The 24,937-nt window shown below is 51.4% G+C and overlaps 10 protein-coding genes across 10 annotated transcripts; 6 read left to right on the forward strand and 4 right to left on the reverse strand.

Annotated features, from left to right (window-relative positions):
• Nucleotides 1-104: 104 nt before the first annotated feature.
• On the reverse strand, nucleotides 105-1,914 carry AKAW2_80663A (F-box protein; the record flags this gene model as incomplete). The annotated part of the gene is made up of 2 exons (XM_041681708.1): nucleotides 105-1,090; nucleotides 1,752-1,914. The coding sequence occupies 2 exons, from the start codon at nucleotides 1,912-1,914 to the stop codon at nucleotides 105-107; spliced, it is 1,149 nt and encodes a 382-aa protein (XP_041548624.1).
• Nucleotides 1,915-3,393: 1,479 nt separating this feature from the next.
• On the reverse strand, nucleotides 3,394-5,578 carry AKAW2_80664A (uncharacterized protein; the record flags this gene model as incomplete). Its single annotated transcript, XM_041681709.1, has 4 exons — nucleotides 3,394-3,750; nucleotides 3,823-4,114; nucleotides 4,161-4,584; nucleotides 4,633-5,578. The coding sequence occupies 4 exons, from the start codon at nucleotides 5,576-5,578 to the stop codon at nucleotides 3,394-3,396; spliced, it is 2,019 nt and encodes a 672-aa protein (XP_041548625.1).
• Nucleotides 5,579-5,998: 420 nt separating this feature from the next.
• Nucleotides 5,999-7,149, forward strand: AKAW2_80665S (uncharacterized protein; the record flags this gene model as incomplete). The annotated part of the gene is made up of 2 exons (XM_041681710.1): nucleotides 5,999-6,071; nucleotides 6,128-7,149. The coding sequence occupies 2 exons, from the start codon at nucleotides 5,999-6,001 to the stop codon at nucleotides 7,147-7,149; spliced, it is 1,095 nt and encodes a 364-aa protein (XP_041548626.1).
• Nucleotides 7,150-8,158: 1,009 nt separating this feature from the next.
• On the forward strand, nucleotides 8,159-9,072 carry PRX1_2 (peroxiredoxin; the record flags this gene model as incomplete). The annotated part of the gene is made up of 3 exons (XM_041681712.1): nucleotides 8,159-8,339; nucleotides 8,396-8,577; nucleotides 8,635-9,072. 3 exons carry the CDS (start codon nucleotides 8,159-8,161, stop codon nucleotides 9,070-9,072), a joined length of 801 nt encoding a protein of 266 aa, XP_041548627.1.
• A 651-nt stretch (nucleotides 9,073-9,723) lies between these two features.
• exg2 (putative exo-beta-1,3-glucanase) lies at nucleotides 9,724-12,315 on the forward strand (the record flags this gene model as incomplete). The annotated part of the gene is made up of 3 exons (XM_041681713.1): nucleotides 9,724-10,788; nucleotides 10,838-11,850; nucleotides 11,904-12,315. The coding sequence occupies 3 exons, from the start codon at nucleotides 9,724-9,726 to the stop codon at nucleotides 12,313-12,315; spliced, it is 2,490 nt and encodes an 829-aa protein (XP_041548628.1).
• Nucleotides 12,316-12,569: 254 nt separating this feature from the next.
• Nucleotides 12,570-14,854, forward strand: AKAW2_80668S (uncharacterized protein; the record flags this gene model as incomplete). The annotated part of the gene is made up of 10 exons (XM_041681714.1): nucleotides 12,570-12,721; nucleotides 12,780-12,793; nucleotides 12,874-12,888; nucleotides 12,945-13,100; nucleotides 13,169-13,536; nucleotides 13,593-13,854; nucleotides 13,907-14,332; nucleotides 14,379-14,485; nucleotides 14,534-14,633; nucleotides 14,712-14,854. The coding sequence occupies 10 exons, from the start codon at nucleotides 12,570-12,572 to the stop codon at nucleotides 14,852-14,854; spliced, it is 1,743 nt and encodes a 580-aa protein (XP_041548629.1).
• A 1,459-nt stretch (nucleotides 14,855-16,313) lies between these two features.
• On the forward strand, nucleotides 16,314-17,051 carry AKAW2_80669S (uncharacterized protein; the record flags this gene model as incomplete). Its single annotated transcript, XM_041681715.1, has 1 exon — nucleotides 16,314-17,051. The coding sequence occupies one exon, from the start codon at nucleotides 16,314-16,316 to the stop codon at nucleotides 17,049-17,051; it is 738 nt and encodes a 245-aa protein (XP_041548630.1).
• A 490-nt stretch (nucleotides 17,052-17,541) lies between these two features.
• Nucleotides 17,542-19,408, reverse strand: BFR2 (AATF family protein; the record flags this gene model as incomplete). The annotated part of the gene is made up of 3 exons (XM_041681716.1): nucleotides 17,542-19,069; nucleotides 19,155-19,260; nucleotides 19,351-19,408. 3 exons carry the CDS (start codon nucleotides 19,406-19,408, stop codon nucleotides 17,542-17,544), a joined length of 1,692 nt encoding a protein of 563 aa, XP_041548631.1.
• Nucleotides 19,409-19,704: 296 nt separating this feature from the next.
• AKAW2_80671S (Mrp/NBP35 family ATP-binding protein) lies at nucleotides 19,705-20,869 on the forward strand (the record flags this gene model as incomplete). The annotated part of the gene is made up of 4 exons (XM_041681717.1): nucleotides 19,705-19,761; nucleotides 19,817-19,952; nucleotides 20,016-20,135; nucleotides 20,205-20,869. 4 exons carry the CDS (start codon nucleotides 19,705-19,707, stop codon nucleotides 20,867-20,869), a joined length of 978 nt encoding a protein of 325 aa, XP_041548632.1.
• A 305-nt stretch (nucleotides 20,870-21,174) lies between these two features.
• On the reverse strand, nucleotides 21,175-23,270 carry AKAW2_80672A (lipase/esterase family protein; the record flags this gene model as incomplete). Its single annotated transcript, XM_041681718.1, has 2 exons — nucleotides 21,175-23,215; nucleotides 23,260-23,270. 2 exons carry the CDS (start codon nucleotides 23,268-23,270, stop codon nucleotides 21,175-21,177), a joined length of 2,052 nt encoding a protein of 683 aa, XP_041548633.1.
• Nucleotides 23,271-24,937: the final 1,667 nt, after the last annotated feature.

The raw sequence follows: 24,937 nt of genomic DNA on the forward strand, positions 1-24,937 counted from the left end.
GTTGTAACTATCATTTATTTCGGTACTTATCTGTATTTAAATACTAATTTAGATGGTCCAACAGACCAGCGCAAGATATCTTCCACAATACATAAATTATGCCTTCACTTGGCCCGATCAAAAGACATAACGACGTCCCTCTCCTTGAAATACCCTCTGCGACGCACAAACTCCGAAACCTTGGCAACAGATGTCCCCATTTCCCGCAACCTCCACACCTCCTGGGCGTTCAGACACTCTCTAAAATGCCCTATAAAACCCTCATGCGAATAAACCCTATCACGCAAAGCCAAGCCATCAGCCCCAAAACGCATGCCCTTCGTAAGACCCTCTTCCAGAGAAAACTGGCATCCAGTGCAACAAACACCGTGCTCGATGCGCCCACTAGCCCGATCAAGATAAGGTAAGGTAGTCGTCGCCATGAATGGCAAGTTGGAATATGATTTAGCCGCAGTCCAAGTAGCTTCTTCATCACTAGTAGGCTTAGACCCAACCACCCGGATAAGATCGTCCATAGTCACTAGTTGTCTCCGTCCCTTGCTCGATACCTCCTGCATGGAGCAGATCCCCGGGATGGTCCGAAGAATCGGAAGTGACTTGAGTAAGCGATATGCCTTCGAAGCTGTCTTACACTTCGACGAAATATACCATTTCGCATCGGCGTAAGGCACGAGCCGGGGCAGGCGATCCTTCTGGATACATGAAAAGCAACAGCGGAGGAGGGTCAGGAGGAAGAGGAAGCCTCCAAATGAGCTGCCGCAGAGGAGACAGTCGCGCGTACAGAGCGCGGTGGACAACTCGGTAAGGGTGCATTGGCTTGCTCCTTTAGTTCTTAGAAGTGCGCAGAATGAGTCGAGTGCGTGTGTTGTTGTCTCCCGGTAGAAGCGACTGGTGCTGACAATTTGTTGGGCGCGGCGGCTGACTTGGCGTGATCGGAAGAGGGATTCGATGTCGAGGTAGAGGCAGATTTCGTGTATGAGTTCTAGGTGTAGGTGTGAGAGCTGGCCCAGGCTTGTGGATGGTGCTTTGAGGGGTTGGGTTATAGTGATGCGGACGGATTCATGGGCGCGGCGGTTTATGTGGATGACTGCTAGGTCGAAGTCGCGGCGGTGTTAGGAGGTGAGCTTGATGATCTCATCTTCTGGGATAGTTTCGGGTTGAAAAGGGATGGTTTGTACTTTTTCGGGGTTCATATTCATCTTTTTTGTTGGGGAGATGTAGTAGATTGGATTTTGGAGGAGGAAGGGGAGGAGGAGCTGAGACAGATGGAAGGATAAAGAGGGTGATCCTACTGCATGTGGTACAGTTCAGCTAAATGCTTAGTTGAAGTGCATTACCAACACCTGATCAATGTTTGACTTATCATGAAGGTGATGGTGAGGTAAATCTGAATGCTATCCTTCCCTATAGTTCCTCCATCGCATTCGTGTACGATGCTTAGATCAGGAAAGGTCACAATGAGCAGGATATCAACCTTCCTATAGCTCCTTCCTAATCACCAAAATAAACTAAAAGCCCTGCACTATGCATAGCCCTGGGACTTCCCAAACCTTCCGAAATATCCAATCTCAGCGGACCAACCAAAACCAAGTAGATAGAGATTCCTAGAACACACTTGAAGTCAGCACATGTCATGATAGTCAAGGAATATATCAGAGGAAGCCATATGCATACCATTTCTCATCATTCAGTAGCCATAATCTTGTCGCCTTCCTGCACTTCCTTGTTCTCAACGTAGGTCGTCGGCGCACCGGGAGGTACGAGGTGGTGCCGGCAATAATTTGGCGAGGTTTTTCCCAATGCCTTTACGGAGGGGGCGCATCTGACATTTGTTCCCTGGCGTTCCTTACACTGAATAAAGTCCATCTCCTTCTGACAGCCGCAGGAGAACGCAATCTGCAGATTGGTGCACATGTTTATGTGCGGGTTCTGGCAGGGTATGAAGATTTATCAGTCAAGTTGCTATGTCGACGTGACGTGAAGATTGAGCGGTGGTTAAGCTGGTTGTAAGGGTTTGAGTGAGCTTGAGAGTGTCGAGTAGTCGTGTGCTTGGCTGATGGTAGTTATTGGTAGATAGTAGTCGTAGATGAGATAATACCGTATGAGAGAGGAAGGAAATGGAGTAGAGTACTTCAGGTAGAGAAAGAAGAGTGAGAGAAGCTACAGAAAGATCTATTTAGGTGGAGGAGAGGGAAGAGCCAAAAGACAGAGGTCCAGCTTGAATAGCCCTGGCGTCTGTATCAGTTTGGAATTGAGGTATGAGTCTCGTGTGAGGAATGTATGCTGTTTAAATATTGAGATAGTATAGTTCAACCCGATCAAGGGGATCTGGTCCAATCAGCTACCAAGTCGACGTATATCTGAACCCTGAGTTGCTTTTCCTTCGGTCCTGCTTTATATGCAGGAACCCTGATCGAGATCCTATGTCTGACCCTCAGCTGTGGGATCTGAGCTTATGGTGAGATCCTTTCTCAGTAAAACTGTCTTCAACACTAAGCTGCCTGAGAGTAATCCAAATGAGGTGGTGTGGCCAATTGATTGATCCAGTAGAAAATGAGGTCGAGTTTGTATGGGCTGAATTATATATCGTAAGCCCGTGCAGGTGTTGGTGACTCGTATACTCGGAACAATATGATACGTCAGCAATCTTCTCGCAGTGTGGTAGAATCTAGCCTAAAGCTTGCGAAGCACACTAATTTAATGCTGGAAATATTTGCGGTGAGGAAATCAGCACAACGGAAGAAACAAGAACGATTGATGAAGAGTAAACCGTAGTAGTGGTGTCTTCAGTTGCGGAGTACCTCGGTATAGTAATCAATAATGTCACTGTGGTAAGAAGTTTTAGACAGAGCCTCCGTAGCAGATCTGCGAGATGGATGGTTGAATGAAGTAGCTCAAATCTGAGTCATACTTGTCGATTTTCCAGAAATGGAAAAGATTTCCGATAGGAATGACAAGGACTAGCAATGTGTTAGCTAGAAATATCTTAGTGTACCCTTCCAGATAATGACAGCTACCGACGGCAGATACATCGGGTCCAATAGTAGTATTTGGATACTAGAGCTATGGATTAGCGGACAAGTGAAGGAGACATGAAAGTACAACGGTCTCAATCCACTCATTCGTACAATATCAGAGTCGCGTGATAATAGGAAGGTGAAGCCTCTCAAGTCGCTGTCGTCCCCCTTCATACAGCCTCTGACCTAGCTAGACCTTTAGATCTGGCCCAATAACCATCCGCTGGGTTTTGATTTTTACAAGTTCAAGTGAGACATTGACTATAAGCTGACGCTTATCATATGGTTCGTCTGACAAGTAGACTTGTTCTACAGCTCTTCACATTTGACAGTAATCCGCTTGGGTCTGAATAACCTTCCTCCTTTCTCCTAAGCTTCAGTCACCAATACCACCATCCCAATCAACCCAGTCAAACGTGTTCAGCAACTGTAAATGTGGATATTGCGGGAGCTCATCATCCAGAAACGGTGCCACAGACTGCGGCTGCTCAACTCCAGGCGGATCGGGATCCAATATCCGGTCCAAAGACCGACTCAGGATCCTCCGTATGGAACGTACGATGCCCTTGCTGGAAGCCTCAGTCTCGATCCAGTCCAGGCATACCACCAGCAGGCTAAGGTTCTGAATGATTGGTGATCGTGGAAGGCGTATTTGACAGCTTTGCGGGTGTGTGGCTTGTCGCAGGAGCTCCAGACAGAGGATGCCGCTTGCTGGAATCGCGTACGACATGGTCTTTTAGTCGTGTTAGAGACAAAAATAACTGTTTCGAGTTATATCATAGATACATGGAACCCGAATACGTACCAGCCACTCAAAGTCAGCGTACAGACCAACAAATCGGTCTTTCTTCCTCCAGAAGATCAAGGTCAAGTCCAGCATTTCATGACTCACTTCGACAAGGTCTTGCCCGGTGACGATATTGTGTCGCTTCAACAGCCGTTCCAAGAGAAATAGGTTCAAGAGATATTCCAAACGCGTAAGGATCTGTGCATAGAGGACATATCCGGAAACATTGGTGTTGCTGAGCTCGGACTTTGAAAATTGAATCACGGAAGGAAGTTGCACGTATGTGTCATGGGACCGTTGCTTTAAATTTCTGGTACTAATGTTAGAAGGTACGTGCGTGGCTTGGAGTAACGCACATGGCCTTATTGACGGATCCATCAGCCAGATTATCCACTGAACTTTCTAAAACCTCCAAGACCTCATGTCGGATACGAGCGAAGCTCGTGCGCGATCGTAAGATTGTTGTAGAGTAGATCTGGTTGTCTTTGTTCCATCCGCGGGAGTCTAATTGCGCAGTGGCAGACGGAAGATCGCTAGACAATAGGGCATCATCACTCAGATCTAGTGGCAGCCTGGTAGATGAATATGCCCGACTCAAGAGAGGGGGGCGCCCCGTGAAAGTCGAAATGACCTTGTCAATATTGAAAACAGCGGCATAGAGCCTCCTTTTCAGTTCGTGAGGGAGACTCACAGTTTCTGCCTCTGTTTCAAGCTCGCGATGAAGTCCGAGAGAAGTAGTCACGGCGACTAGCTCGCCATGCTGTGTCCAGTGGGAGAAACCTTACTTGGGTTAGACAAGAGGCATGTTTGATCTATAATGCCACCTACTCTTGTCACCGCTCAGAATGCCCTCCAGAATATTATGCTTGTACAACAGATACACAAAAAGAAGATTGATGGAGCCAAGCTGTTTGCATAGATCAATGCATAACGATGCACAGCGTTTGAAGTGCGTCATCAGTTGTTTGGCGTTTGTAACAGATGAATGTGCCTGACAATATTCGGCGACCGCTTGACTTTCCGACGACGAGGAGATTGCTCCGCAAGCCCAGTAGGTATACAAAATGCCAAGAGTTTCCCATCGCATCCGTGTCCCTGTAAAGGAGGCCAGCCAGGCGTGCGGATCCTGGTTTTTTTGTAGCGGTATTTTGCTATTCCGGGTGAGAATTGCAGCTGTTTCCAGCATGTCTTCTTCCGACCGTCGTCGTAGCGCTGGCCGGAAAGCATTCCACATTCTGTCCGATGAGTGATGCCCTGCCAGCCGGACCCAGCCATCGTTGGGATTGATGTGGCTTGAAAAGAGCATGGAGCAGTTACGCTCCTCCGGTATATGGCTCAGAATCCGAGCGCCGAGCTGCACAAGTGGTGTGTCAACTTGGGGATCTGGGGCCGGGTCTCGTCGTATTCCTGAAGTTTTGTTGGCATCCTCCAACTCAAAGCAATCACCATGTTCCATAAAAACCGAGGTGAAGCTCGTTGGACCTAGGTATTCGTTCGAGCTTTCGATAAGGGGCGTGCTCCGGTCCGCAACCCGGTGGTTCCCTGGGGATGCTGCATGGACCTCAGAAAATGGGACACCTGGTCCTACAAGTGATCGTGGAGTTTCCTCCGAGGACGCGCATTTTGTGCTGGTCGACTGTGACAGGTAGATGCATTCGAGTGAATGCTTCTGGCATCGTTGACATGTCGGCTGATTGTGATCACAAGCTAGTTTCCGTCTGCGACAGGCCTCACAGGCAGCCCTGCGACCGTTGCGCCGCCGCAGAGGAGGCATAGCACCGAAGGTTACCAGATAGCACCGACACAAATCAAAGAACTTCCACAGCGTCGGTGTAGATTATGCTAGTCGTTAGTGCCGGAAAGCCACTCGGCGTTCGGGATGACCATAATCATTCCCGATTGGCTCTGCCCCGATAAGCCTCTCCGTAAGGCCTCAATATCCTGGTAATCAAGCTGGTCATTGGGTGGTGCTTCATTCGACTCTGGGTTCCTATTAATTATTTCGTACAGCCGAAAGCCGATTCCGATATCCGTACCTTACGGCCAAACAGCATATATGCATGTGTTCGACTCGACACCGACATGCCATTCCAGTATCCCCAACGATCTATTCAGGAAAATGGTAAGATCCAAACTCCAGGTACATATACATAACAATGCAGACGATGCGCTATGCGTGTTCTCCGACGGGGATATGGTCTCAGGCGACATCAGTATTCACGTGGAGAACAATAACCACTACTCCGATCTGGTGATCATGCTTGAAGGTAAAGTCCTTACATCGCCTACTGGAGAGACTATGCTAATATTCTGCTTTATACAGGGGTGACCACAGTATCCATGCAGCATGAAGTAGGAGTCAAACTTCAGAGCACCCAGACTTTTCTGCGTCTCAGCCAGAAGACGCGAATTGATTCTCCTGGGATCTTCCCATTTACATTCGTCATCCCATCAGCTCTGCCCACTGAATCATGCAGCCACGTCGTGTCCGATCCACTCGTGCGATACGCGCATACAGCGCTGCCTCCTTCTCTAGGGGGCAAAACTCCATGTGCCACCGAAAGCAACAAAACTGACACTCTTACCCCAAATGCGGTACAGATTCGCTACTGCATCAAGGCAACTCTCCAAGCTTGTCAGCAAGACCACGAACCGGTGCTCAGCACTATCAGGGAGATATATGTTATTCCCACTCTTTCGTCGGAGAGGCCACCCCCGGCCTTCACTCCTGCAAGAAGTGACTCGGATAAGCCTTCTCAACTGGCTCTGGAAAAGCATAAATCCCCAATGAAAGCCCAAATCGTACGTAACATCTTCCGACGAAAAGAGGGCCGCCTCGTCAGTGAGGTCCTGCAGGCAGGACCGCTTACCATGCACCTTCACCGACAACGACCTACAGAGGCCACAATTCCCCTTCGACTCCGGTACTATTCAGACTCGGGAGTTCATCCTCGCTTACACAATTTGACTATTTCCATACGTGCATCGACATTTTTTGGTCTGTCTCCTAGCCCGGATATCTCTTATCAAAACCAAAGTCAACAATCGAGTGTTTACACGAAGAGTCTGCATATCGCCACCCAAGACATGTCCAATACAACATGGGAGGCTACGCCATGCCTCACAGAAACGGATCCACAGATTGAGATGAAGTATGAGGCCCTTGTTCCGGTGTCGTTCAGTCTCTCCCCCGACAGACCTTTCGTGCCCACTTTTCATTCATGTGTGGTGGGCCGAAGCTACGAGCTTGAGGTCCGAGTATACTATCAAGTTGGAAGGGAAACGATCTTTCCACGTCGAATTACGACCACTCTGCCCTTGGTAATTACGATGAGCAACAGATAGAATTTCTGCATTTGAGATTGTATGTCAGTTTTATGGATTGCTGGTATGTAGTCCCGAGTATATTATTTAGGTAGGCCAGGAATTTTCAGGGGGAGGGGAGTCAATGACCATAGTATTGTTAGTGCTCTAATCTATTGGATCGTTGTTGGCTGGTATACTATAAATTGCTCGAAGACCAATATTGATACCTCTACATCTCTCATGGGAATAGATTGAATACGAAATACAGGGATACTCCTTCCAAAGATGGACATAGAATTCAGCATTACTAAAGTACAATGATTCCCATTAACTAGGTCCTTCAGTCCTTTTTCGACATTCCTGCAAAAAGCAGCAGCACACCCGTAGCTCCAATACTAACCCCTGAATATAGCTGCACACCCAGATACGACCCCGTATCATCCAGAATGGCACCTGCAACAGGTGAACCACACAGGGACCCCAACCCACACAACACCGAACACATACCCATTCTCGTTCCCAAGGTATCAAGCTTTTCCATGATAACGGTCGTTTGTTCCGACTATCGATTCCCAAATACAAAGGAAGGGAGTGAGACTGCTCAGTATGGTATGTGGACGGCTTGACTGCTTCAATGTTGATATATATCTGAGTCTCGGCTCTCGGCTTCGGAGTCAAAACACCATTCGGAAACAAGACTAGCAAAAAAGTCCCTGTCTATCTGTTCTGACTTGGCTGTTCACCCAAGCCCGAGCGTATCGACCTCGCCAAGGTTTGAATGGTTCTCGATTAGCATGCCGTTGATACTAGAGGATGAGTGGATCTGTGGGCATACAAGGTAGAGAGGGCTAAATATTTAAGCGCCTGGCATCCTCAGGCAGAAAGTATGCCAATGTCTGGTAGGAATCAGCACGTGCTAGCAGCCGAATCCGGTTAGTGTCCCCCCCACTCGCTGATGCAATCACGCAAACAGCTTGTTGGAGCAGTGGAAGCTCTCGGAACGCTTCTTCTCTCCTCATCCCATCTCAATTGCTCCAGATCAAGCACAATGGCATCAATTCTCCCCCGTGTTGGCTTCCGCGCCTTGACCGCTCTGCCCAGAGCCACCCCTCTGCCCCGGGTGTCTTTCACGCAGCTCCCTCGCGTGCAGCCCCGCGTTCAGCCCCTCACTCGCCGGTTCCTTGCTACCATTCCCCAGGAACAGCCTCGTCTGCGTCTCGGATCGACCGGTAGGTCTACCTATTCAACTACCTTGCACCACTTGGATGCATACTGACCGGCGTAGCCCCCAACTTCAAGGCCCTTACCACCCATGGCGAAATTGACTTCCACGAGTTCATCGGCAACAGCTGGGCCATTCTCTTCTCCCACCCGGCCGACTTCACCCCGGTCTGCACCACCGAGCTGGGTGCTTTCGCCAAGATGAAGGATGAGTTTGAGAAGAGAGGCGTCAAGATGATCGGTCTGGTGAGTGGTCTGGTATTAGAATTTCGGGTCTGCCGCTGACAGTCAATGAACCTCTAGAGCGCCAATGACCTCAGCTCCCACGACCAGTGGATTGATGACATCAACGAGGTTGCCAACACCAACGTTCAGTTCCCTATCATCGCCGATGCCGACCGCAAGGTCGCCTTCCTTTACGACATGGTTGATCAGCGCGACTTGGACAACATTGCTGAGAAGGGCATCCCGTTCACCATCCGCTCCGTCTTCATCATCGACCCCGAGAAGAAGATCCGTCTCACCATGTCGTACCCTGCCTCCACTGGCCGCAACTCGGCCGAGGTCCTGCGTGTCATCGATTCCCTGCAGACTGCTGACCGCAAGGGCATTGCCACTCCTATTGACTGGCAGGTTGGCGAGGATGTGATTGTGCCTCCTTCGGTGTCGACCGAGGATGCCAAGAAGAAGTTTGGCGAGGTGCGCGAGCTGAAGCCGTACCTGCGTTACACCAAGTACTAAGTGCCTGGGTGAAGAGAGGGATTGTAACAACATTAAAATGTGCAACAAAAATATATATCAACGGAATAATACTGTTCTAGAACACCTCCGAAGTACAGAAGGTCTATAATGTAGCCAGTCAGGTGATAACTCCCCAGGGTCCAGTCCCTGAATAGCCCGCACTAGTCCCAATCCAGCCACACCCCAAAAACCACCGTCTCCGCACTAGACCCAAAACAGCAAATCCAATACAAAAAGGGTTTCAAATCGGGCGAATTTCTGTTTATTGCCAGACGCGCCGCCGCCTCGAGCTGACATGTCCTTTTTCTCTCTTCAATCATTCAATTGTTCCCGGTACCTGGCGATCCCGTCTTGGTACCTCCGAGACTGCTCAGCTAATTAATTAGCCATACTCCGGAGATCGTATCCCATCTCACCCGATCTCCCGTACATTCCGTCCACTGTTCTCCTTCAGGGGCTCTCCGTCAGCGTGGGACGGTGGCAGTTCTAGACTGTAACCGGCGGGGCAACCCAACATTCCACACTGTGTTCTCGCCCCGGGACACCCGGATCTGCCGATTGGATTTTGATTAATTTACTTTATCTGACGCCCACATTCCTTTATCCCTTTAGGCCTCTTATTCGTTCCGATAAAGTTCCCGGCTGCACTGCATGCCGAGCCACTCCCGCAGTCGGGACCGGTTGAGTCCCAGCAGCGAGCTGGACGATGCCGATCCCGTTTACTCTCCCTCGGTGTACCAGAGGGAACATTATAATAACAATGATTCGTTGTTTGACTCCGCTGAGGAAGACTACGCCCGTGCAGCACGAAATGTCTATAGTTACGAAACACATGATGAATATCACGACGACGATGATGATGACGATGCCCATGAGGATGATCACGACCGTGAATACGATGATAAGTTTGGGGAGCCTTGGGTTCCGTTACGCGCTCAGGTCGAAGGTGATGCATGGAGAGAGGGGTTTGAGACTGCCATTCCCAAGGAAGAGGATGTCACTCAAGCGAAAGAGTATCAGTACCAGATGAGCGGGGCGCTTGGCGATGATGGACCACCTCCCTTGCCATCTGATTCCCTAGGTAAGGGAAAGGGGAAGAAGCGATTGGATCGAGAGACGCGACGGCAGAGGAGGAAAGAGAGGCTTGCGGCGTTCTTCAAACATAGGAACGAGGGCGCATCGGCGGGATTGGTCAGTGGGGATGCCCTGGCAAAGCTGCTTGGGTCACAGGATGGCGATGAGGATTGCTTGAGCCATCTGGGTAGTGAGCGCGCGGACTCGATGTCACAGAAAAATTTGGAAGGTGGCAGGCAAAGGAAACTTCCGGTTCTGAGTGAGGAGCCAATGATGCTACGGCCGTTTCCTGCCGTAGCGCCGACAGGACAGACGAAGGGTAGGGTGGTGTCTGGGGCTCAGTTGGAACAGGGAGGCCCAGGTATCGAGATGCGACATCGTGGTGGAGGTGGGCCGCCTACGGAGGGATTGCTCCAGAAAGAGGGTGACTGGGATGGCAGCACGAAAGGTTCTTCTGCCTCTGCGAGGCCGTCGTTCTGGAAGCGCTATCACAAAACCTTCATCTTCTTTGCAATATTAATAGTCATGGCAGCTATAGCGATCCCAGTGGGAATCATTGAGGCAAGAAGGCTTCATGGAACGAATGGGGGCGACAATACTTCAAATTCTAATCTGAAAGGGATTAGTCGTGATAGCATTCCGGTATGTTTGCTCTACTTTCCCATGCTTGGGGAGATACTGACCATAACAGGCCTATGCTAGAGGGACGTACCTCGATCCCTTTACATGGTACGATACCACTGACTTCAATGTGACGTTCACAAATGCCACCGTTGGTGGTTTGTCTATTATGGGTCTGAACTCGACGTGGAACGACTCGGCCCAAGCGAACGAAAACGTGCCACCTCTGGACGAGAAGTTTCCGTACGGGTCGCAACCTATCCGCGGTGTCAACCTTGGAGGCTGGTTGTCGATCGAGCCCTTCATTGTCCCTTCGCTTTTCGATACCTACACTTCAAGCGAAGGAATAATCGACGAGTGGACGCTATCCGAGAAACTCGGCGACTCGGCTGCCTCAGTCATCGAAAAGCACTATGCCACATTCATCACCGAGCAAGACTTTGCTGACATCAGAGATGCCGGTCTCGATCACGTTCGGATCCAGTTTTCATACTGGGCCATCAAGACATACGATGGCGATCCGTATGTCCCAAAAATCGCATGGCGCTACCTCCTCAGGGCCATTGAATACTGCCGCAAATACGGCCTCCGAGTCAACCTCGATCCCCACGGAATCCCAGGGAGTCAGAACGGCTGGAATCACAGCGGTCGACAGGGTACGATCGGCTGGCTGAACGGGACCGACGGAGAACTAAATCGACAACGATCTCTCGAGATGCATGACCAGCTCTCGCAGTTCTTCGCACAGGACCGATACAAGAACGTCGTGACGATTTACGGCCTCGTAAACGAACCGCTAATGCTTTCCTTGCCTGTCGAAAAAGTCCTCAATTGGACAGTAGAAGCTACCAACCTGGTACAGAAGAACGGTATTAAAGCTTGGGTCACCGCCCACGACGGCTTCCTCAATCTAGCGAAATGGGATAAGATGCTTAAAACTCGACCGAACAACATGATGCTTGATACCCACCAATACACCGTCTTCAACACGGGCGAGATTGTCCTCAACCACACCAGAAGAGTGGAGCTCATCTGCGAAAGCTGGTACTCGATGATCCAGCAGATTAATATTACCAGCACGGGGTTCGTATCCACCCCAGTCCTTCCCACCGTCACAACTTACTGACCTTATCTAGATGGGGCCCAACCATATGCGGTGAATGGTCCCAAGCCGACACCGACTGTGCTCAATACGTTAACAATGTCGGCCGCGGTACTCGTTGGGAAGGTACCTTCTCTCTTACCGACTCGACTCAGTACTGTCCCACAGCCAGCGAGGGAACCTGCAGCTGCACGCAAGCCAACGCTGTCCCTGGCGTCTACTCGGAAGGATACAAGACGTTCCTCCAAACCTACGCCGAAGCACAGATGTCGGCTTTTGAAACCGCCATGGGGTGGTTCTACTGGACCTGGGCAACGGAGTCTGCAGCACAGTGGAGCTATCGGACGGCGTGGAAGAACGGCTACATGCCGAAGAAGGCCTATAGCCCAGCCTTTAAGTGCGGGGATGCCATCCCTAGTTTTGGCAATCTGCCGGAATATTATTGAGACTTCTGTCGTCTCATGTTGGCTTTTGGCGTCGGTAGTCGTGTATTATGGTTTTTTGAGCGTTTGGCATTACATATAGGTTTTCTTTCTAGATTATATATTTATGAATATCAACGAAGGTGGTTCAACTACTGAACCTGTTGAATCTGTAATAAATGCCAAGAATGGCCCTTATCAAAAAGTGACGGTTAGGCCCGACCGTGGCTCGGATTCCTTCATTTAGCGAATGCGGGGATTTAATATGGGATGCGGGGATGGCCCCCGACCGATTCCAGCCTAGCCCGCACTCTCACCTCTACAAGGCAACTCTTTCCGTGTTTCCTCATCCATTTTCTCACGCTCTCAATGGCACCAGAACCCCCATGACCCCATCACGCAAAACACGACATCGTCTGATCGCTGGCTGGTATTTACCCAACCACTTATCATCGTCCCTGGATTGCTACGCTAACCCATCCCTTCAGTCAAAGATGTCGAAGTAAGCTCCTAGACCGCCCTCTCACCTCCACCGAAGGTGATGGAAAGATTCGTATAGGAACTAATTCTTCTCTTGTTTAGTCCGTCATCTCAAGTGTTCGTACTCCCCACGAATAGGTCTATTGTCTTGAACTGACACGTCTATCCTACAGGCGACACCAATTCTCCCGCGTGCAGCCATTGCATCCGGGCAGGTACAGACTGCGACAGAGGAATAAACGTGCGCTTCCGGAACGGACTAGACATCTTTGGTGATGATGATGCTCTCTTCCCGGAGAGGGATTTGTGGCCATACTTGATGGGTCCACGTTAGTGATCCACCCCTTTGTCTCTTTGACAGCTGGTGGTGTCAAGCTAACCTTCTCAACTTCTGAAGTGAGGTTCGTTGACGAAACGGTCATCATCAAACAATTGTATGAGGCGGAAGAGCCAGAGCATAATGGCCCAACAGAGCAGTCTCGTGGGGTCAATGATGCACCTATAACTCCAGTCGGAATTGTCGAGTACCATGGCCTCGAGCAGTATACGTCGCCATTGACGGATGATACACCTCCGATACAGACTCTGTGCCATGATGGTCGTTCGTCTGATTTAGAATTGTTGATGGGAAATGCTCTTCAGCATTCTGACCGAGTTACGGGAAGAGAGTTACAGATTAGTGACTTGGTGCAGGAAAAGCGGCTCTCATTCAATGAGAGAGAAGCGAAGTTGATGCGGAACTATGTTGAGTATATGGCGTTGTGGGTATGAGCAGATTATTGGTGTTTCAAGTTCCTGTTTCTGCCGCTGACCCCTCAAAGGCAGATATAACCGACCCTCATCGACACTTCGAGATAGAGGTACCTGTGAGAGCAATGCAGGATCCCGTTCTGCGATATGCGATCTTCGCTTTCTCCTCTCGCCATGTCGAGCGACAAAAAAAGGGAAACGAAGCGGAGGCGCTGCAATATCATAACCACTGTCTGCAGCTGCTGATTCCCACATTATCTGGAACTGGTGGTGATCTGACTGATGTTGTTCTTGCTACTGTTGCTATCCTTCGCCAACACGAGGAAATGGAGTGTATGTGATGCCGTGCTGCCACAGAAGCATTCACGGCGCTGACATTATATAGATGACGACAACCAATTCCATCTGACAGGGGCAACTCGTATCATGAACACTGTCTCCTCATTTGGGTCCTCCGGAGGATTGGGTGAAGCGGCAGCCTGGCTCTGTCTTCGTGAGGATATTCATGTATCGCTGATCTCGCAAAAGCCCCTACGAACAAATCTGGAAAGCTTCCACCATTCCGATATTTTTCTAAGAAACGATGATTTTGCGTGGGCAGCTCGGATGGTCTTCCTGTTAGCCAAAGTCCTCAAATGTGCTTTCAATCAGATGTCTTCGCCAGAATACACTGCGCTACAGAGTATTGCGCAGGAAGTTGAAGACTGGAATTCCAGAAAGCCGCCGTCCTTCCAACCCCTGCGTGAGCTTCCTCGTGGAAAGAATGTCTCGCGTCGGTTCCCAGAGATGTGGATGTTGCTACCGGTGCATGGTGAGTATTCCGACATCTGCCTGCTTTCGACTAATGTCTTTCTTAGTGGTCGGAACTCAGTACTACCATATCGCCAAGATAGTTCTTGCCTTTGCTTGTTGCCCAAGTCCTCCGCTTGCTTACGAGAGTTTCAGAAATTCGCGAAACATCGAGGTACGTTGGTGTAATCTTAATATGGTTCTATCACCTGACTGTACTCAGAAAGCGATACGCTATCACCTGTTCATGGTGCTGGGATTGGCCAAGTCAAATCCCAAAGCGGAGAATACGCTGTTCACCGCACGGCATAGCCTAGTGGCGTGTAAGTGACATGGCAGTCGAGTCATGTGGCATGGACTGAGCGCAAACTTTTCTTCTACTCGACTAACTGTGGCACTAGGGGGCTGGGTCATTCGGCAAAAGACGGACCAGCAGGCTGCCGAAATCCTCCTCAGAGAGATGTGGACGAGAACGGGGTGGGATGTGACGGCATCGATCCAGTCCTTACGAGAGCAATGGGCTGACGAAGAGACGGACAGTTGAACTGACCCGAACATATACCGAAATCCAGGCGCTGTAACTCAAAGAGTGACAGGTGTATCATTCGGCAAAACGGAGCACTATGCGCTGTGCCACCTATCTCGGGATAGGTCGACTCCAACAGTCCCAGCACGTCACCAGCTATTGCCCTTGTGCTGAGCCCAATCAACTGTGGATCTCGGCCAGGCAGCAGTCGCCCGCATTGCCCCTGTGATGAGTCTAACCACGCTGGGATCCCTGCCAGGGTAATCGATGCAGAAGCGTTAGCAGTGCGTCTCTGTGCTGGACTCTCGCTTTCTCTATCAGCTCTTATTCGTCCGGGCATATGCACCGGTGGACTAGCACCATCTGATCAAGTGGCTAAAAGCTTAAAAGGATGATATGACCGCCGGGATCTGTGACGCATGCCGATTGGCAGATAATGGCCGTAGATATAACTGGCGCTCACGCCTGCTGGGCTGTAGACGTCACATTGGGCATGATTCTACTGCACCAACACATGCGACAACCAGTCGATGCAGTTTCGCGGACCAGTCGAATCCAGCCCCAACCTTGAGACTTGATCTGAATCCTATCGGGCACCTCACAATCGGGCCTCATTGTAGCGGTGTAGACATGACACAAATGGCAACGGATCTTGAAATCGCGAACCTAAATGGCACATCGTGCACGCCGGACACCCTGCATATGGGTTCGCCTATCACGCGGCGCCATTCCCATGCATGCTGCAGAGACTATCGCGCCACGGAGATTGCCGGCTCCGATAGGGTCCAAGTAGAAGCAACATGAAGCCTGGACCGAAACTTCGAGGCAGATTTCAGTATTTCCAGAAGACTTATGGTAGTTGATCGGAGGAGTATTATCGGGAGCCCGAAAACGTCCACTTCCACCGGGTAACAAGCCAAGCAGAGCCCTAATCCGGGTGGATAACAACGCGTATTCGACGTGGAGCCAGGCGGAAATGCAACCATGGAAGCCGGAATTGAGAGCATCGCATCCGCCTCCGTTTTCATCATTCAGGAGCGCCTTCAACAGCACTAGCTCCTTCCAGTTCCGCCTGATCGACTGGGGCGAAATCAATAGTCAGAAGTGTGAGAGGTGCCAGGGGAGGCACGTGAAGTCATTGATCATCCATTTGCCCGCCTCGGTTCCGAGTCACGGCTCCGCATATTCACTTGTTGGATGCAAAATGCAACTAGTTAGTTCCCTCCATACCCCTGAAGGTCATTTGCACATCTCATTTCCACACCCCCTCCTCTTCTCCCTTTTTCCCCATCTTTTTTGGCCACTGCTAAAACTACTAAAGAAACTCTATTCCCGCGCTCCCGGCCCAATGGACTGTCACTTCCCCCGCATCTTGCAGAGTGCTAATGCCATTCCTTCTCTCCTGCTGCTGCTGTTGCTGCTGCTGCCAACAATAACATCTCTCTATCTATCTACTACTTAGCCATTGATCGAATCAATGCCTGACAACAACTCGACCTCCTCTTGGCCAGTAATAGGCCGCCACCCCTTCTCATCCTTCCGGTCCCTTTTCACCTCTGCCGGTAAAATGGATAAGCCTTGTACTACTCCGACTAGTCTTTCGGAGCCTCTACTACCCAACACCAACAATACTACTACTATTACTACCCACCAACCATACACACCATCACAACCACAACAACAACAACAACAACCAGACCTATTCGCATCCGAAATATCCAAACCACTCCTCCACTCACCACTACTATCCGAACCAGAAACACCCACCGAAAACAAAACCGCCTCATTCATCTGGGAAGACATCAACCCCCCAGCCGAGTACTACCTAGCCGACAAATCAACATCAACACCACCCTCACCACCCCCAACCTACACATACTCCCAACAAGACCAACAACAACAACAATCACCACCACAAGACAAAGAAAGCGATCCAACCATGATCGACACAACCACCAGATCCATCCCTGTCTCCTCCCTTCCAGGCTACAACGACGTCAGCGGCGCCGTCATCGTCGACTACGACGGCTTCCCGCATTTCCTTTCCCCCCAGGAAGAAGAAGAACGGAAAATGAAGCTCCAGCGTGCTGTACAGGAGAAAATGCTCGGTCTGCCGAGACAGACCAGCTTCGAGTGGGAAAGACCCCTGTCTGCTGGGTCGGCCGCCGGGTGGTTGCCGAGGTATTCGCCTGCGAAGAGGGGAGCGCAGCGGTGATACCTACTGAACCACTGCGGCTTTTATTTTATTGCTGATTTAGAAGGTTGGACTCTGTGCTGGGCTGGGTGTTGGTCTGTCTGTTGATGGATTGAGATGCATACGTGCCGACCTGCTGCTTTGCGCTTTGCGCTTTGCGCTCGATAGGGGAGTTCGTGGATGAGGATATATCCGAGGGTGTGGATACTCACTACCTTACCTATTGCGCTGCAGCAAAGCATTACGATTAATGAATTATGACCGATACGACCATCCCCAAGAGGGAGAGGAACAGAGGGCAGACGAATGTCGGGGAGGTCGAACCAAACTGTGACTTTTGTTGTTGTTGTGTTGTGTTGTGTTGTTGTGTACCAATTCCACATACCATACATAGTAATCAATCCAAGCTATATACACTCCACACTTTTCCCCCACTAAACAGCTCTTAGATATAAGAAAAAAAAAAAAGGCAACCAATACTATACACCCAAAGTAAGTAAGCAGGATCTACTTAGCTCCTGAACAACCGCAATCCACCCTCCTCTCTATCCTCCTCACTTTCCTCCGCACCACTCTCTTCATCCCCACTCTCCTCCCTCAACAACCCACTGGCCGTCTTACCCAACAACGACGCAAAGAACTCCTCACGCGCATGCTTCGTCCAACTACCACGATCCTCCGGCGCCATGAAATTCTGCAACTTCTCATGAACATCGAACCGCATCTTGCGGCCCTTCGACGCCCGCGTATCCACATCCCGCTTGACCTTGTCCTTCCGCATCCCCGTCACAGGGTGGATCGCTGCTCCGCCGCGCGTTGGCAGTTGTATGTGCAGGGTATCAAGGCCGTTGGTGATCGCATCGGAGGAGGCCATGCGCTGCTCGACGAGGTCGCGGAGTAGAGATTGGTAGAAGATGGTGTCGTCGTAGATGGGGGTAGTGGCTGCTGCGCCTTCGGCGGCAGTGGTGGTAGTATCTTGACGGGCGCGCTTAGCAGCACGGGAATGGTCGCCTGTCTCGGTCGCGACCTGGGCGTCCAGGACGGCGGTGATGGACTGCGCGCCCGAGCCAGATGAGTTGATGAGCTTGCCGCGGGTGTTGGCGGCGGTTGTGGCAGTCGAGCCGCGGACTTTGGCGGACCATTTGTCGAGGATGGTGCGGCGGTGGGTGGTCGCAGCGGATTCGAGATCGGTCATGCGTGTCCAGAGCGTCGCGGTGGGAGTGTCGGTGTCGACGCGCTTGCGCTTCTTCGGTTCCTCTGTGCTACCGTTGGTGTTGTGGGCGTCGGCGAGCGCAACGCGCAGGTCTTCGAGCGTGGACCAGAGTGCCAAAGCGGCGGATTCGGCGGAGGTGATGGCTTCTTCGGAGTCGGCGTCGGGGGAGGTGGCGGCAAGGGAGAGCTGGTTTATGGCTGTTAGGCCCTTTTGGAGCTTGATTCGGGTGTTGAGGAGGGCGTCGAAGGTCGCGCGTTGTTGCTTCACGGCTTTGCCTTTCGCGGCGTCGGCTTTGGCCGCTTGCGAGATGCTCGCCGCGATGGTCTTTTGGTCGGTTGCCATCAGGCGCCGGAGTTCGTCGCGGTCGTTGGTGGGTTTGCGCGATTTGGAGTCGGAGTCGGATTCTGACTCTGATTCTTTCTCTTCTTCCTCGTCGTCATCTTCGTCCTCCTCGTCTTCGTCGGAGGGCATCTCGTCCTCGTCGAAAGATCCTTCGCTGCCTTCAAGGTCGTCCGACTCGTCGGTGTCCATGTCGTCCAGCTCGACCTGCTTCTTTCCTTTCTTTGCAGACTTGGATGGGCGCTGCTCCTCCTCCTCGCTCTCGGAGATGTCCTCGTCATCCTCGTCGCTACCCAGTTCCAGATCTTCATCTTCATCCTCGTCGTCCTCTTCCTCCTCGTCATCATCATCATCTTCATCCTCATCACCCGACCGCGCCGCAAACGGATCATCATCACTATCAGCCTCCAACGCCGCGCGACTCACTTTCGACCCAGCATACTGTTTTCCGAGGGTGATGGGATCCTGCTTGCGAAGCTTCGCTTTTCTGCAATGATACAATAATTAGAACACGCCCCATGAAAACTAGACACCAACCCATAAACAAAACGAGACATGAAGAAAAAACCTACCCAACAGCCTGATAATGCTCCCTCCCGGCATTTTCATCCTCACCACCAGCAGCACCCTCTTCATCACTATCCTGGTTTCCGCGATCAAGATCCTCAGGGTCGTAGTCTAGAAAAAACATCACCATAGTCAGAACATAGTTCCCCCCAACAACAACATCAAATATCACCATCAACAGGATTAGAATTAGTAAATTACCTCTCGGAGTCAAATCCTCCAACTCCGCCATCTGTTCCGCCAGAGATTTCGGAGCCATGGCTGTGATTGCTTTTGGTTCAAGGAGAAACAAAGCAGAGTGATGCAAAATAACCTAGAGCGCAGAAATTCAAGACCGCGAGACTAGTTTTCCCTTTGCAACTTTTTTTTTCTGCCCGAGATTTCGGGATGCGGTGTCGGGGTTACCTACCATATTGGGAAATGGTTAGGTGGAATGGGGAGGGTTTTGCCGGCGGTGAGATTTATTCTGGCAGTATTAGCTTCCATCATTTAATCATAGTAGACGGTCTTCAACTACTTACTACTTCCAACTTGGTTGATTTGGAAGAGTTCATCATGTTGGGGAAACGATTGGTCTCCACATTTCGGAGCTTGCAGCATGAGAATCCTCTGGTATTACTCATCTCCTTCGAAATATTGGGGATATCGGTACTAATAAGGTACTCAGGGCCTCCCTCGCTCCGGCACGCCGCCGTCTCTCCGAAGTCGTCGCGGGCTGCCCGAGAAGCGCAAGATCCGCGATGTGAAGAAGGTGATTGCTGTGTCTTCGGCGAAGGGTGGGGTGGGGAAGTCGACAATAGCGGGTATGCTTCCATACTACCCTGTTCAATTACACAGATACTAAATTATATGGGTACTATCAACAGTCAACCTCGCTCTCGCCTTCGCCCGCCGCGGCATCCGCACCGGCATCCTCGACACAGACATCTTCGGCCCATCAATTCCTACTCTGTTGAACCTATCCGGCGAGCCTAGATTAGATGATAGTGCGTTATCCCACCTACGGCTTTTATAAGGGAATCCTCAACTAATGAATTACCCGGTTGGAATCATAGAAAACTGCCTCCTCCCCCTAACCAACTACGGCCTCAAATCCATGTCAATGGGCTACCTTCTCCCCAGCACCCAAGCGCCCCCCACCACCGACCCGACCGAACGACCCCCCATGGACCCAACACCCATCTCGTGGCGCGGCCTAATGGTCACAAAAGCAATGCACCAACTCCTGCACTCCGTATCCTGGGGTCCGTTGGACGTGCTCTTCCTTGACCTTCCTCCGGGAACCGGCGACGTGCAACTCACCATCAACCAGGAGATCATTCTCGATGGGGCAGTGATTGTGACAACGCCACAGGATATTGCGCTACGGGACGCGGTGCGTGGTATCGGCATGTTCCAGCGCATGGATGTGCCAGTGCTGGGGATGGTGAGGAATATGGCGTTCTTTGCGTGCCCGGAGTGTGGGACGCAGACGAAGATCTTCTCGCAGGGGAAGCATGTGCATGAGGGGGCGGATTGGGGGGTGGAGGCGGAGTGTAGGAGGCTGGGTGTTGGATTTCTGGGTGATGTGCCGCTGGATGCGAGGGTTTGTGAGGATGCCGACCGGGGGATGCCGAGTGTGGTTGCTGAGGAAGGGAAGGAGGGGAAGGAGGGTGTGAGGAGGAGGGCATTTTTGGATGTTGCGGAGCAGGTGGCGAAGAAGGTGGGGATTGAGTGGTAGGTTTGTATTTTTGGGGAGGGGGGGAGATGAGGATTGTATGTATAGTATGTGTGTATGATTATACCCAAAATGTGTTATGGTTAATGGTTATGTGATTGCGGTATGTACAGTCATGCAGGTATTCAAGATGGTGTATGTCTTTGTAGTATTCGACAACGGGGTATTCCAAAACAATAAAACGACATAGAACAGTGGCATATACTCGCCATGACTCTTGCTGAAGACGCGCCAATCGCCATGTCGCGAGACAAGACGCAAAAGTCCAAAAGGCATATATCATCAGCACAATCCCACCGGCTAGCAACTCAATAAGCCACATACTCCTCAGCCGTCTTGAAGAACTCGCGATCCGGCATAGTCGGACGCGCGTGTTTGTCAACCTCAGCACTGCCATTTACACCTCCAGCATCACCATTCACACCACCAGGTACAGATTCGGCATCACCGGCATCCGTCGTCGACAGCGCATCAAACGAGCGATAAGCTGAGTCGCCATCATCGCTCATCAGACCCACCACACCACCGGCGCGCAGTACAGCGCGGGTACTGGCTTCGTCGACACCCGTGGTCGTCACCGCAAGGGATTTCTCATCGCCGATCGTGCTGCTATCTTCAGGGAGCTCGGAGGTAAATTCGCTGCGGATAGTGCCGGACCCAGCATGGGATAGTGGCCGCTGGCGCAGTCGTGACCATACGCCATCTGATGTGGTGGGGATGGCCCCGGCTTCACGGAAGAGCGTCCTTGTGCTAGCGTTTTCGTCGAGCAGCGTCTTCCCCTCGTATTCGGGGAGTAACATAAGTCGACTGCTGGATTTGCTCAGGGCTGTACCTTGCGGGGGAGAGGTTCCCAGCTGATCAACTGCGTCAGTTGACGCCTTGTGGGAGGTTACGCTGTCTTTTTCTGATTGGGTTGGAACAATGACGATATTCGTAGGGTGCGAGGCAAGAGTAGCCGGTTGAGAGGACGGGCGTAAACTCTCGGCTTTCGATCTGTTGGCCTCGTCCATTGACGCTCCGGCGCGCCCGGCGTCGACACTCTTTCGCTTGACCTCGCAGCCTTTCTGCTGTTCCTTTGCGATGGATCTCTCGTCTTGCTTGCTCGCCAGTCTGCTCCACATCGTCATGGGATAACTCTTGCGGCCGGTCTTGGAGGGCAAGACGCCAGGGGCATTGCGTCTCGCAGCAAGTGAACTGGGTGGAGGCAACTCATCCTTGAATGTCTGAAGGCCGTACGCCAATTCCTTGATCCGCTGTCGCTGAACCCGGAGCTTGTCTTTGGCGAATTTCTCGTCCCATTCCTCCTTGGCTGCCAGCCATCCACGGACAAGTTTGGGGTTGAAGGTACCGACTTGGGAGCTGGGGATCTGGAGGACGGGACACTGAGACGGAGGATCAAGCGGGTAGATATTGCCCCGTTTGTCGACTCGTTGTCGGATCATGCGGTCTTTGAAGGCCGGTAATGGATCGCCTGCCCGTCCGATCGATGCGACTGCGGTGCCATTGGTGGTACCGTTAACAGCGTCTCCTGGTTTGTCAGATTCGCTGGATGACCCGGACTGCTGATCTTCGATTTCCACCTCCTCTTTCTGCGCACATGCCAGAGCCCAGGCCCCAAATTGAGCGATCGCCCGGTACATATACTTCGCGGGACGTGTAAAGCTGAGAGTGGGAGCGACGTGGCAGAGGTCGTCCCAGACTTGTAGCTGAACATGGGTACCGGGGTATTTGTGAAGAATCTCGCGTGATGGATCATGCTCGTCGAGGAACTTGTCACTGGGCGGGTATGCTGTGGGGTTGGCGGCCTTATGTGCAATGTAGAACTGCTCGTCTCGTAGCATTTCACCACCTCCGCTTTGGATCAGCAGTGGAGGTAGACCTCCCAGTGATGGCTGGAAGACAGGGGAGACGAGAGGATGAGACAGAAGCTCGTTAGTAGTGTACATGTGAATCTGGTCCTTGACCTCCACTGTCTCCCCATCAAGTACCACCTTGACAGTCTCGTGCTCGATGTCGAAGGCACGTTCCGCGTTGGTCGCGCTGTTCCTACGGCTCGAATAACCCTTCGCTGCTGTTTCTTCGGCCTCGCTGTCATTCGGTATGGCCTTGAGAGCCTCACTTTGGCTGGCTGGGTGTTTTTTGAGGCCTTTCTTGAGCTCACGCAGCTCGTCCGCGTTTGGCGGGGGCCATGCAGCGGAGGGTTTATGTCTGAAGCCATAGGGAGGAATGTAGTCGCCCGGGTTGTCCGCGACAATGCTCGGGAACGAATGCGTAAGGTCCACCCAAGGGGAAATTAGGATGGCACCCGCCGGCAAAGGCAGGCCTTGATCGCGACAGATGACAAGCATCCTACCAGAGTCAGCGTTGCTCTTCCACCGCTGCGCTTTACCTACGAGAACACCATTCCTCCACCGGCCGAGTCGCCGGCAAAAATGATCTCTTTCGGATCATGATCCTCCAGCAGGTACAGGTATGCGGCCAGGGAGTCTTGTAGACTGCACGGGAACGGAAATTGCGGCGCCAGACGATATTTAGCTGGAGATCAGGAATTAGCTTTTACGGTCCACGGGTCGCATCCCAGTAGATCCAGAACTCACTACACTAAGTTAGCATTGCATATAAATGAAAGATAGCCGATAAATCTTACCGTGCAAAAACCCGACCCTTAAGCTTCCTAGCGTGCCGCTGCATCTGATAGCGATGGGTATCCAGACTAGCGAAGAAGTACGCCCCACCGTGGATATACAACATGATCCGCTTTTGGCTCGGATGATCGCGACTGGTCTGCTTCCGCTCATTGTAATCATCCTTCATCTCGATCCACTCTCCCTTGAGGTCCTCGGCTGGTCCACGCCATTGCCACCACTCACTCCCTCCAACCCGTGCGATGCCCTTGGGACCCAACTGTTGGTTGATGGCCTTGGCCGCTGACGAGAGGTATTCCTCCGACACAGTCACGGTTTGTAGTTTCACCCAATGGGGCGCGGGCACCTTCTGGCAGGTAAAGGCCTGGAGATCCTCGACGGGATGTTTGGAGGCATAGACAAGGAATTCACGCAGGATGCGGATGGCTTCATCGTAGGTGACGTGCACGTTGGGCTTCTCACGAAGCGATTTGCGATGAATATACTGGAGATAGAGGATCAGGGTCAATGTCAGAGTCAAGGTCCATGAACTATGACCCAAGATCAAACAAGATGGGGAAAGAACAGTGAAGTGACAGCGGCAGGGCGACCCACATGCGAGATCAGGGTCTGGAGGACGGCCGGAGTGAGGGCCACACTCAGGGCAAAGGTGTTGAGTGGCATTGTACTAGTCTAGAGCGGGGAACAGTCGACCAGGATACATGGCTCGAAAAGCCAGGTATAAGAGAAGGTGAACGAAAATTGCAGGGGTCAACAATAGTAAAGAAGGATAAAAGATGAAGATTCAAAGTGGAGGACGCGAGCGGGTCAAAAAGAATGAAGGGGGGAAAGAAAGGGGTGGGAGGTGGAACGAGCGTGCATGCAGCGAAAGAGGGAGAGGAGAGAGCGAGATTAAGAGAAAGATAAAGGAGAGGAAAGGGACAGGAACACGAAGCGATTGCCACATGTCATTGGGCACTGCATCGTCATTGCATTGATAGTCAAAGTAAGTAGAAGAAGAGAAGTGGAGAGGGTTATCCAAACTCTCTTCAAAGATCCCGACCGGTCGGCGGTGATGTCATGGGACCCCCCGTCCCTGGCAGCCCCAATCAATTCAATCAATCACCGCCACTCAACTGCCGGTCGATGACTTGTTTCTTTTGCCAACGGATGTGCATCTGTAGCTGCTGCCAAGCGCCACGCGTTGCAGCAGCAAGCCAAGTCTGCACTGTGGATTTTCCCTCAGCCTCAGTCTACCCGTTTCCTCCACTGCGCAGCCTGCTGGTCGTGGCGTTGACTAGGAATATATATATTATAGTACTACTGGCAAAGAGACTCATCCCCATGAAAGCTATATAAGATACTAGTAGTACTATTTATTGATTAAGTTACAGTTGCATATTACAACTCCAATAAGACAACATGTTATTTGAATCGGTACTGGAAT

Source organism: Aspergillus luchuensis, chromosome 8, assembly GCF_016861625.1.
Source record: "Aspergillus luchuensis IFO 4308 DNA, chromosome 8, nearly complete sequence".
NCBI classification, from domain to species: domain Eukaryota; kingdom Fungi; phylum Ascomycota; class Eurotiomycetes; order Eurotiales; family Aspergillaceae; genus Aspergillus; species Aspergillus luchuensis.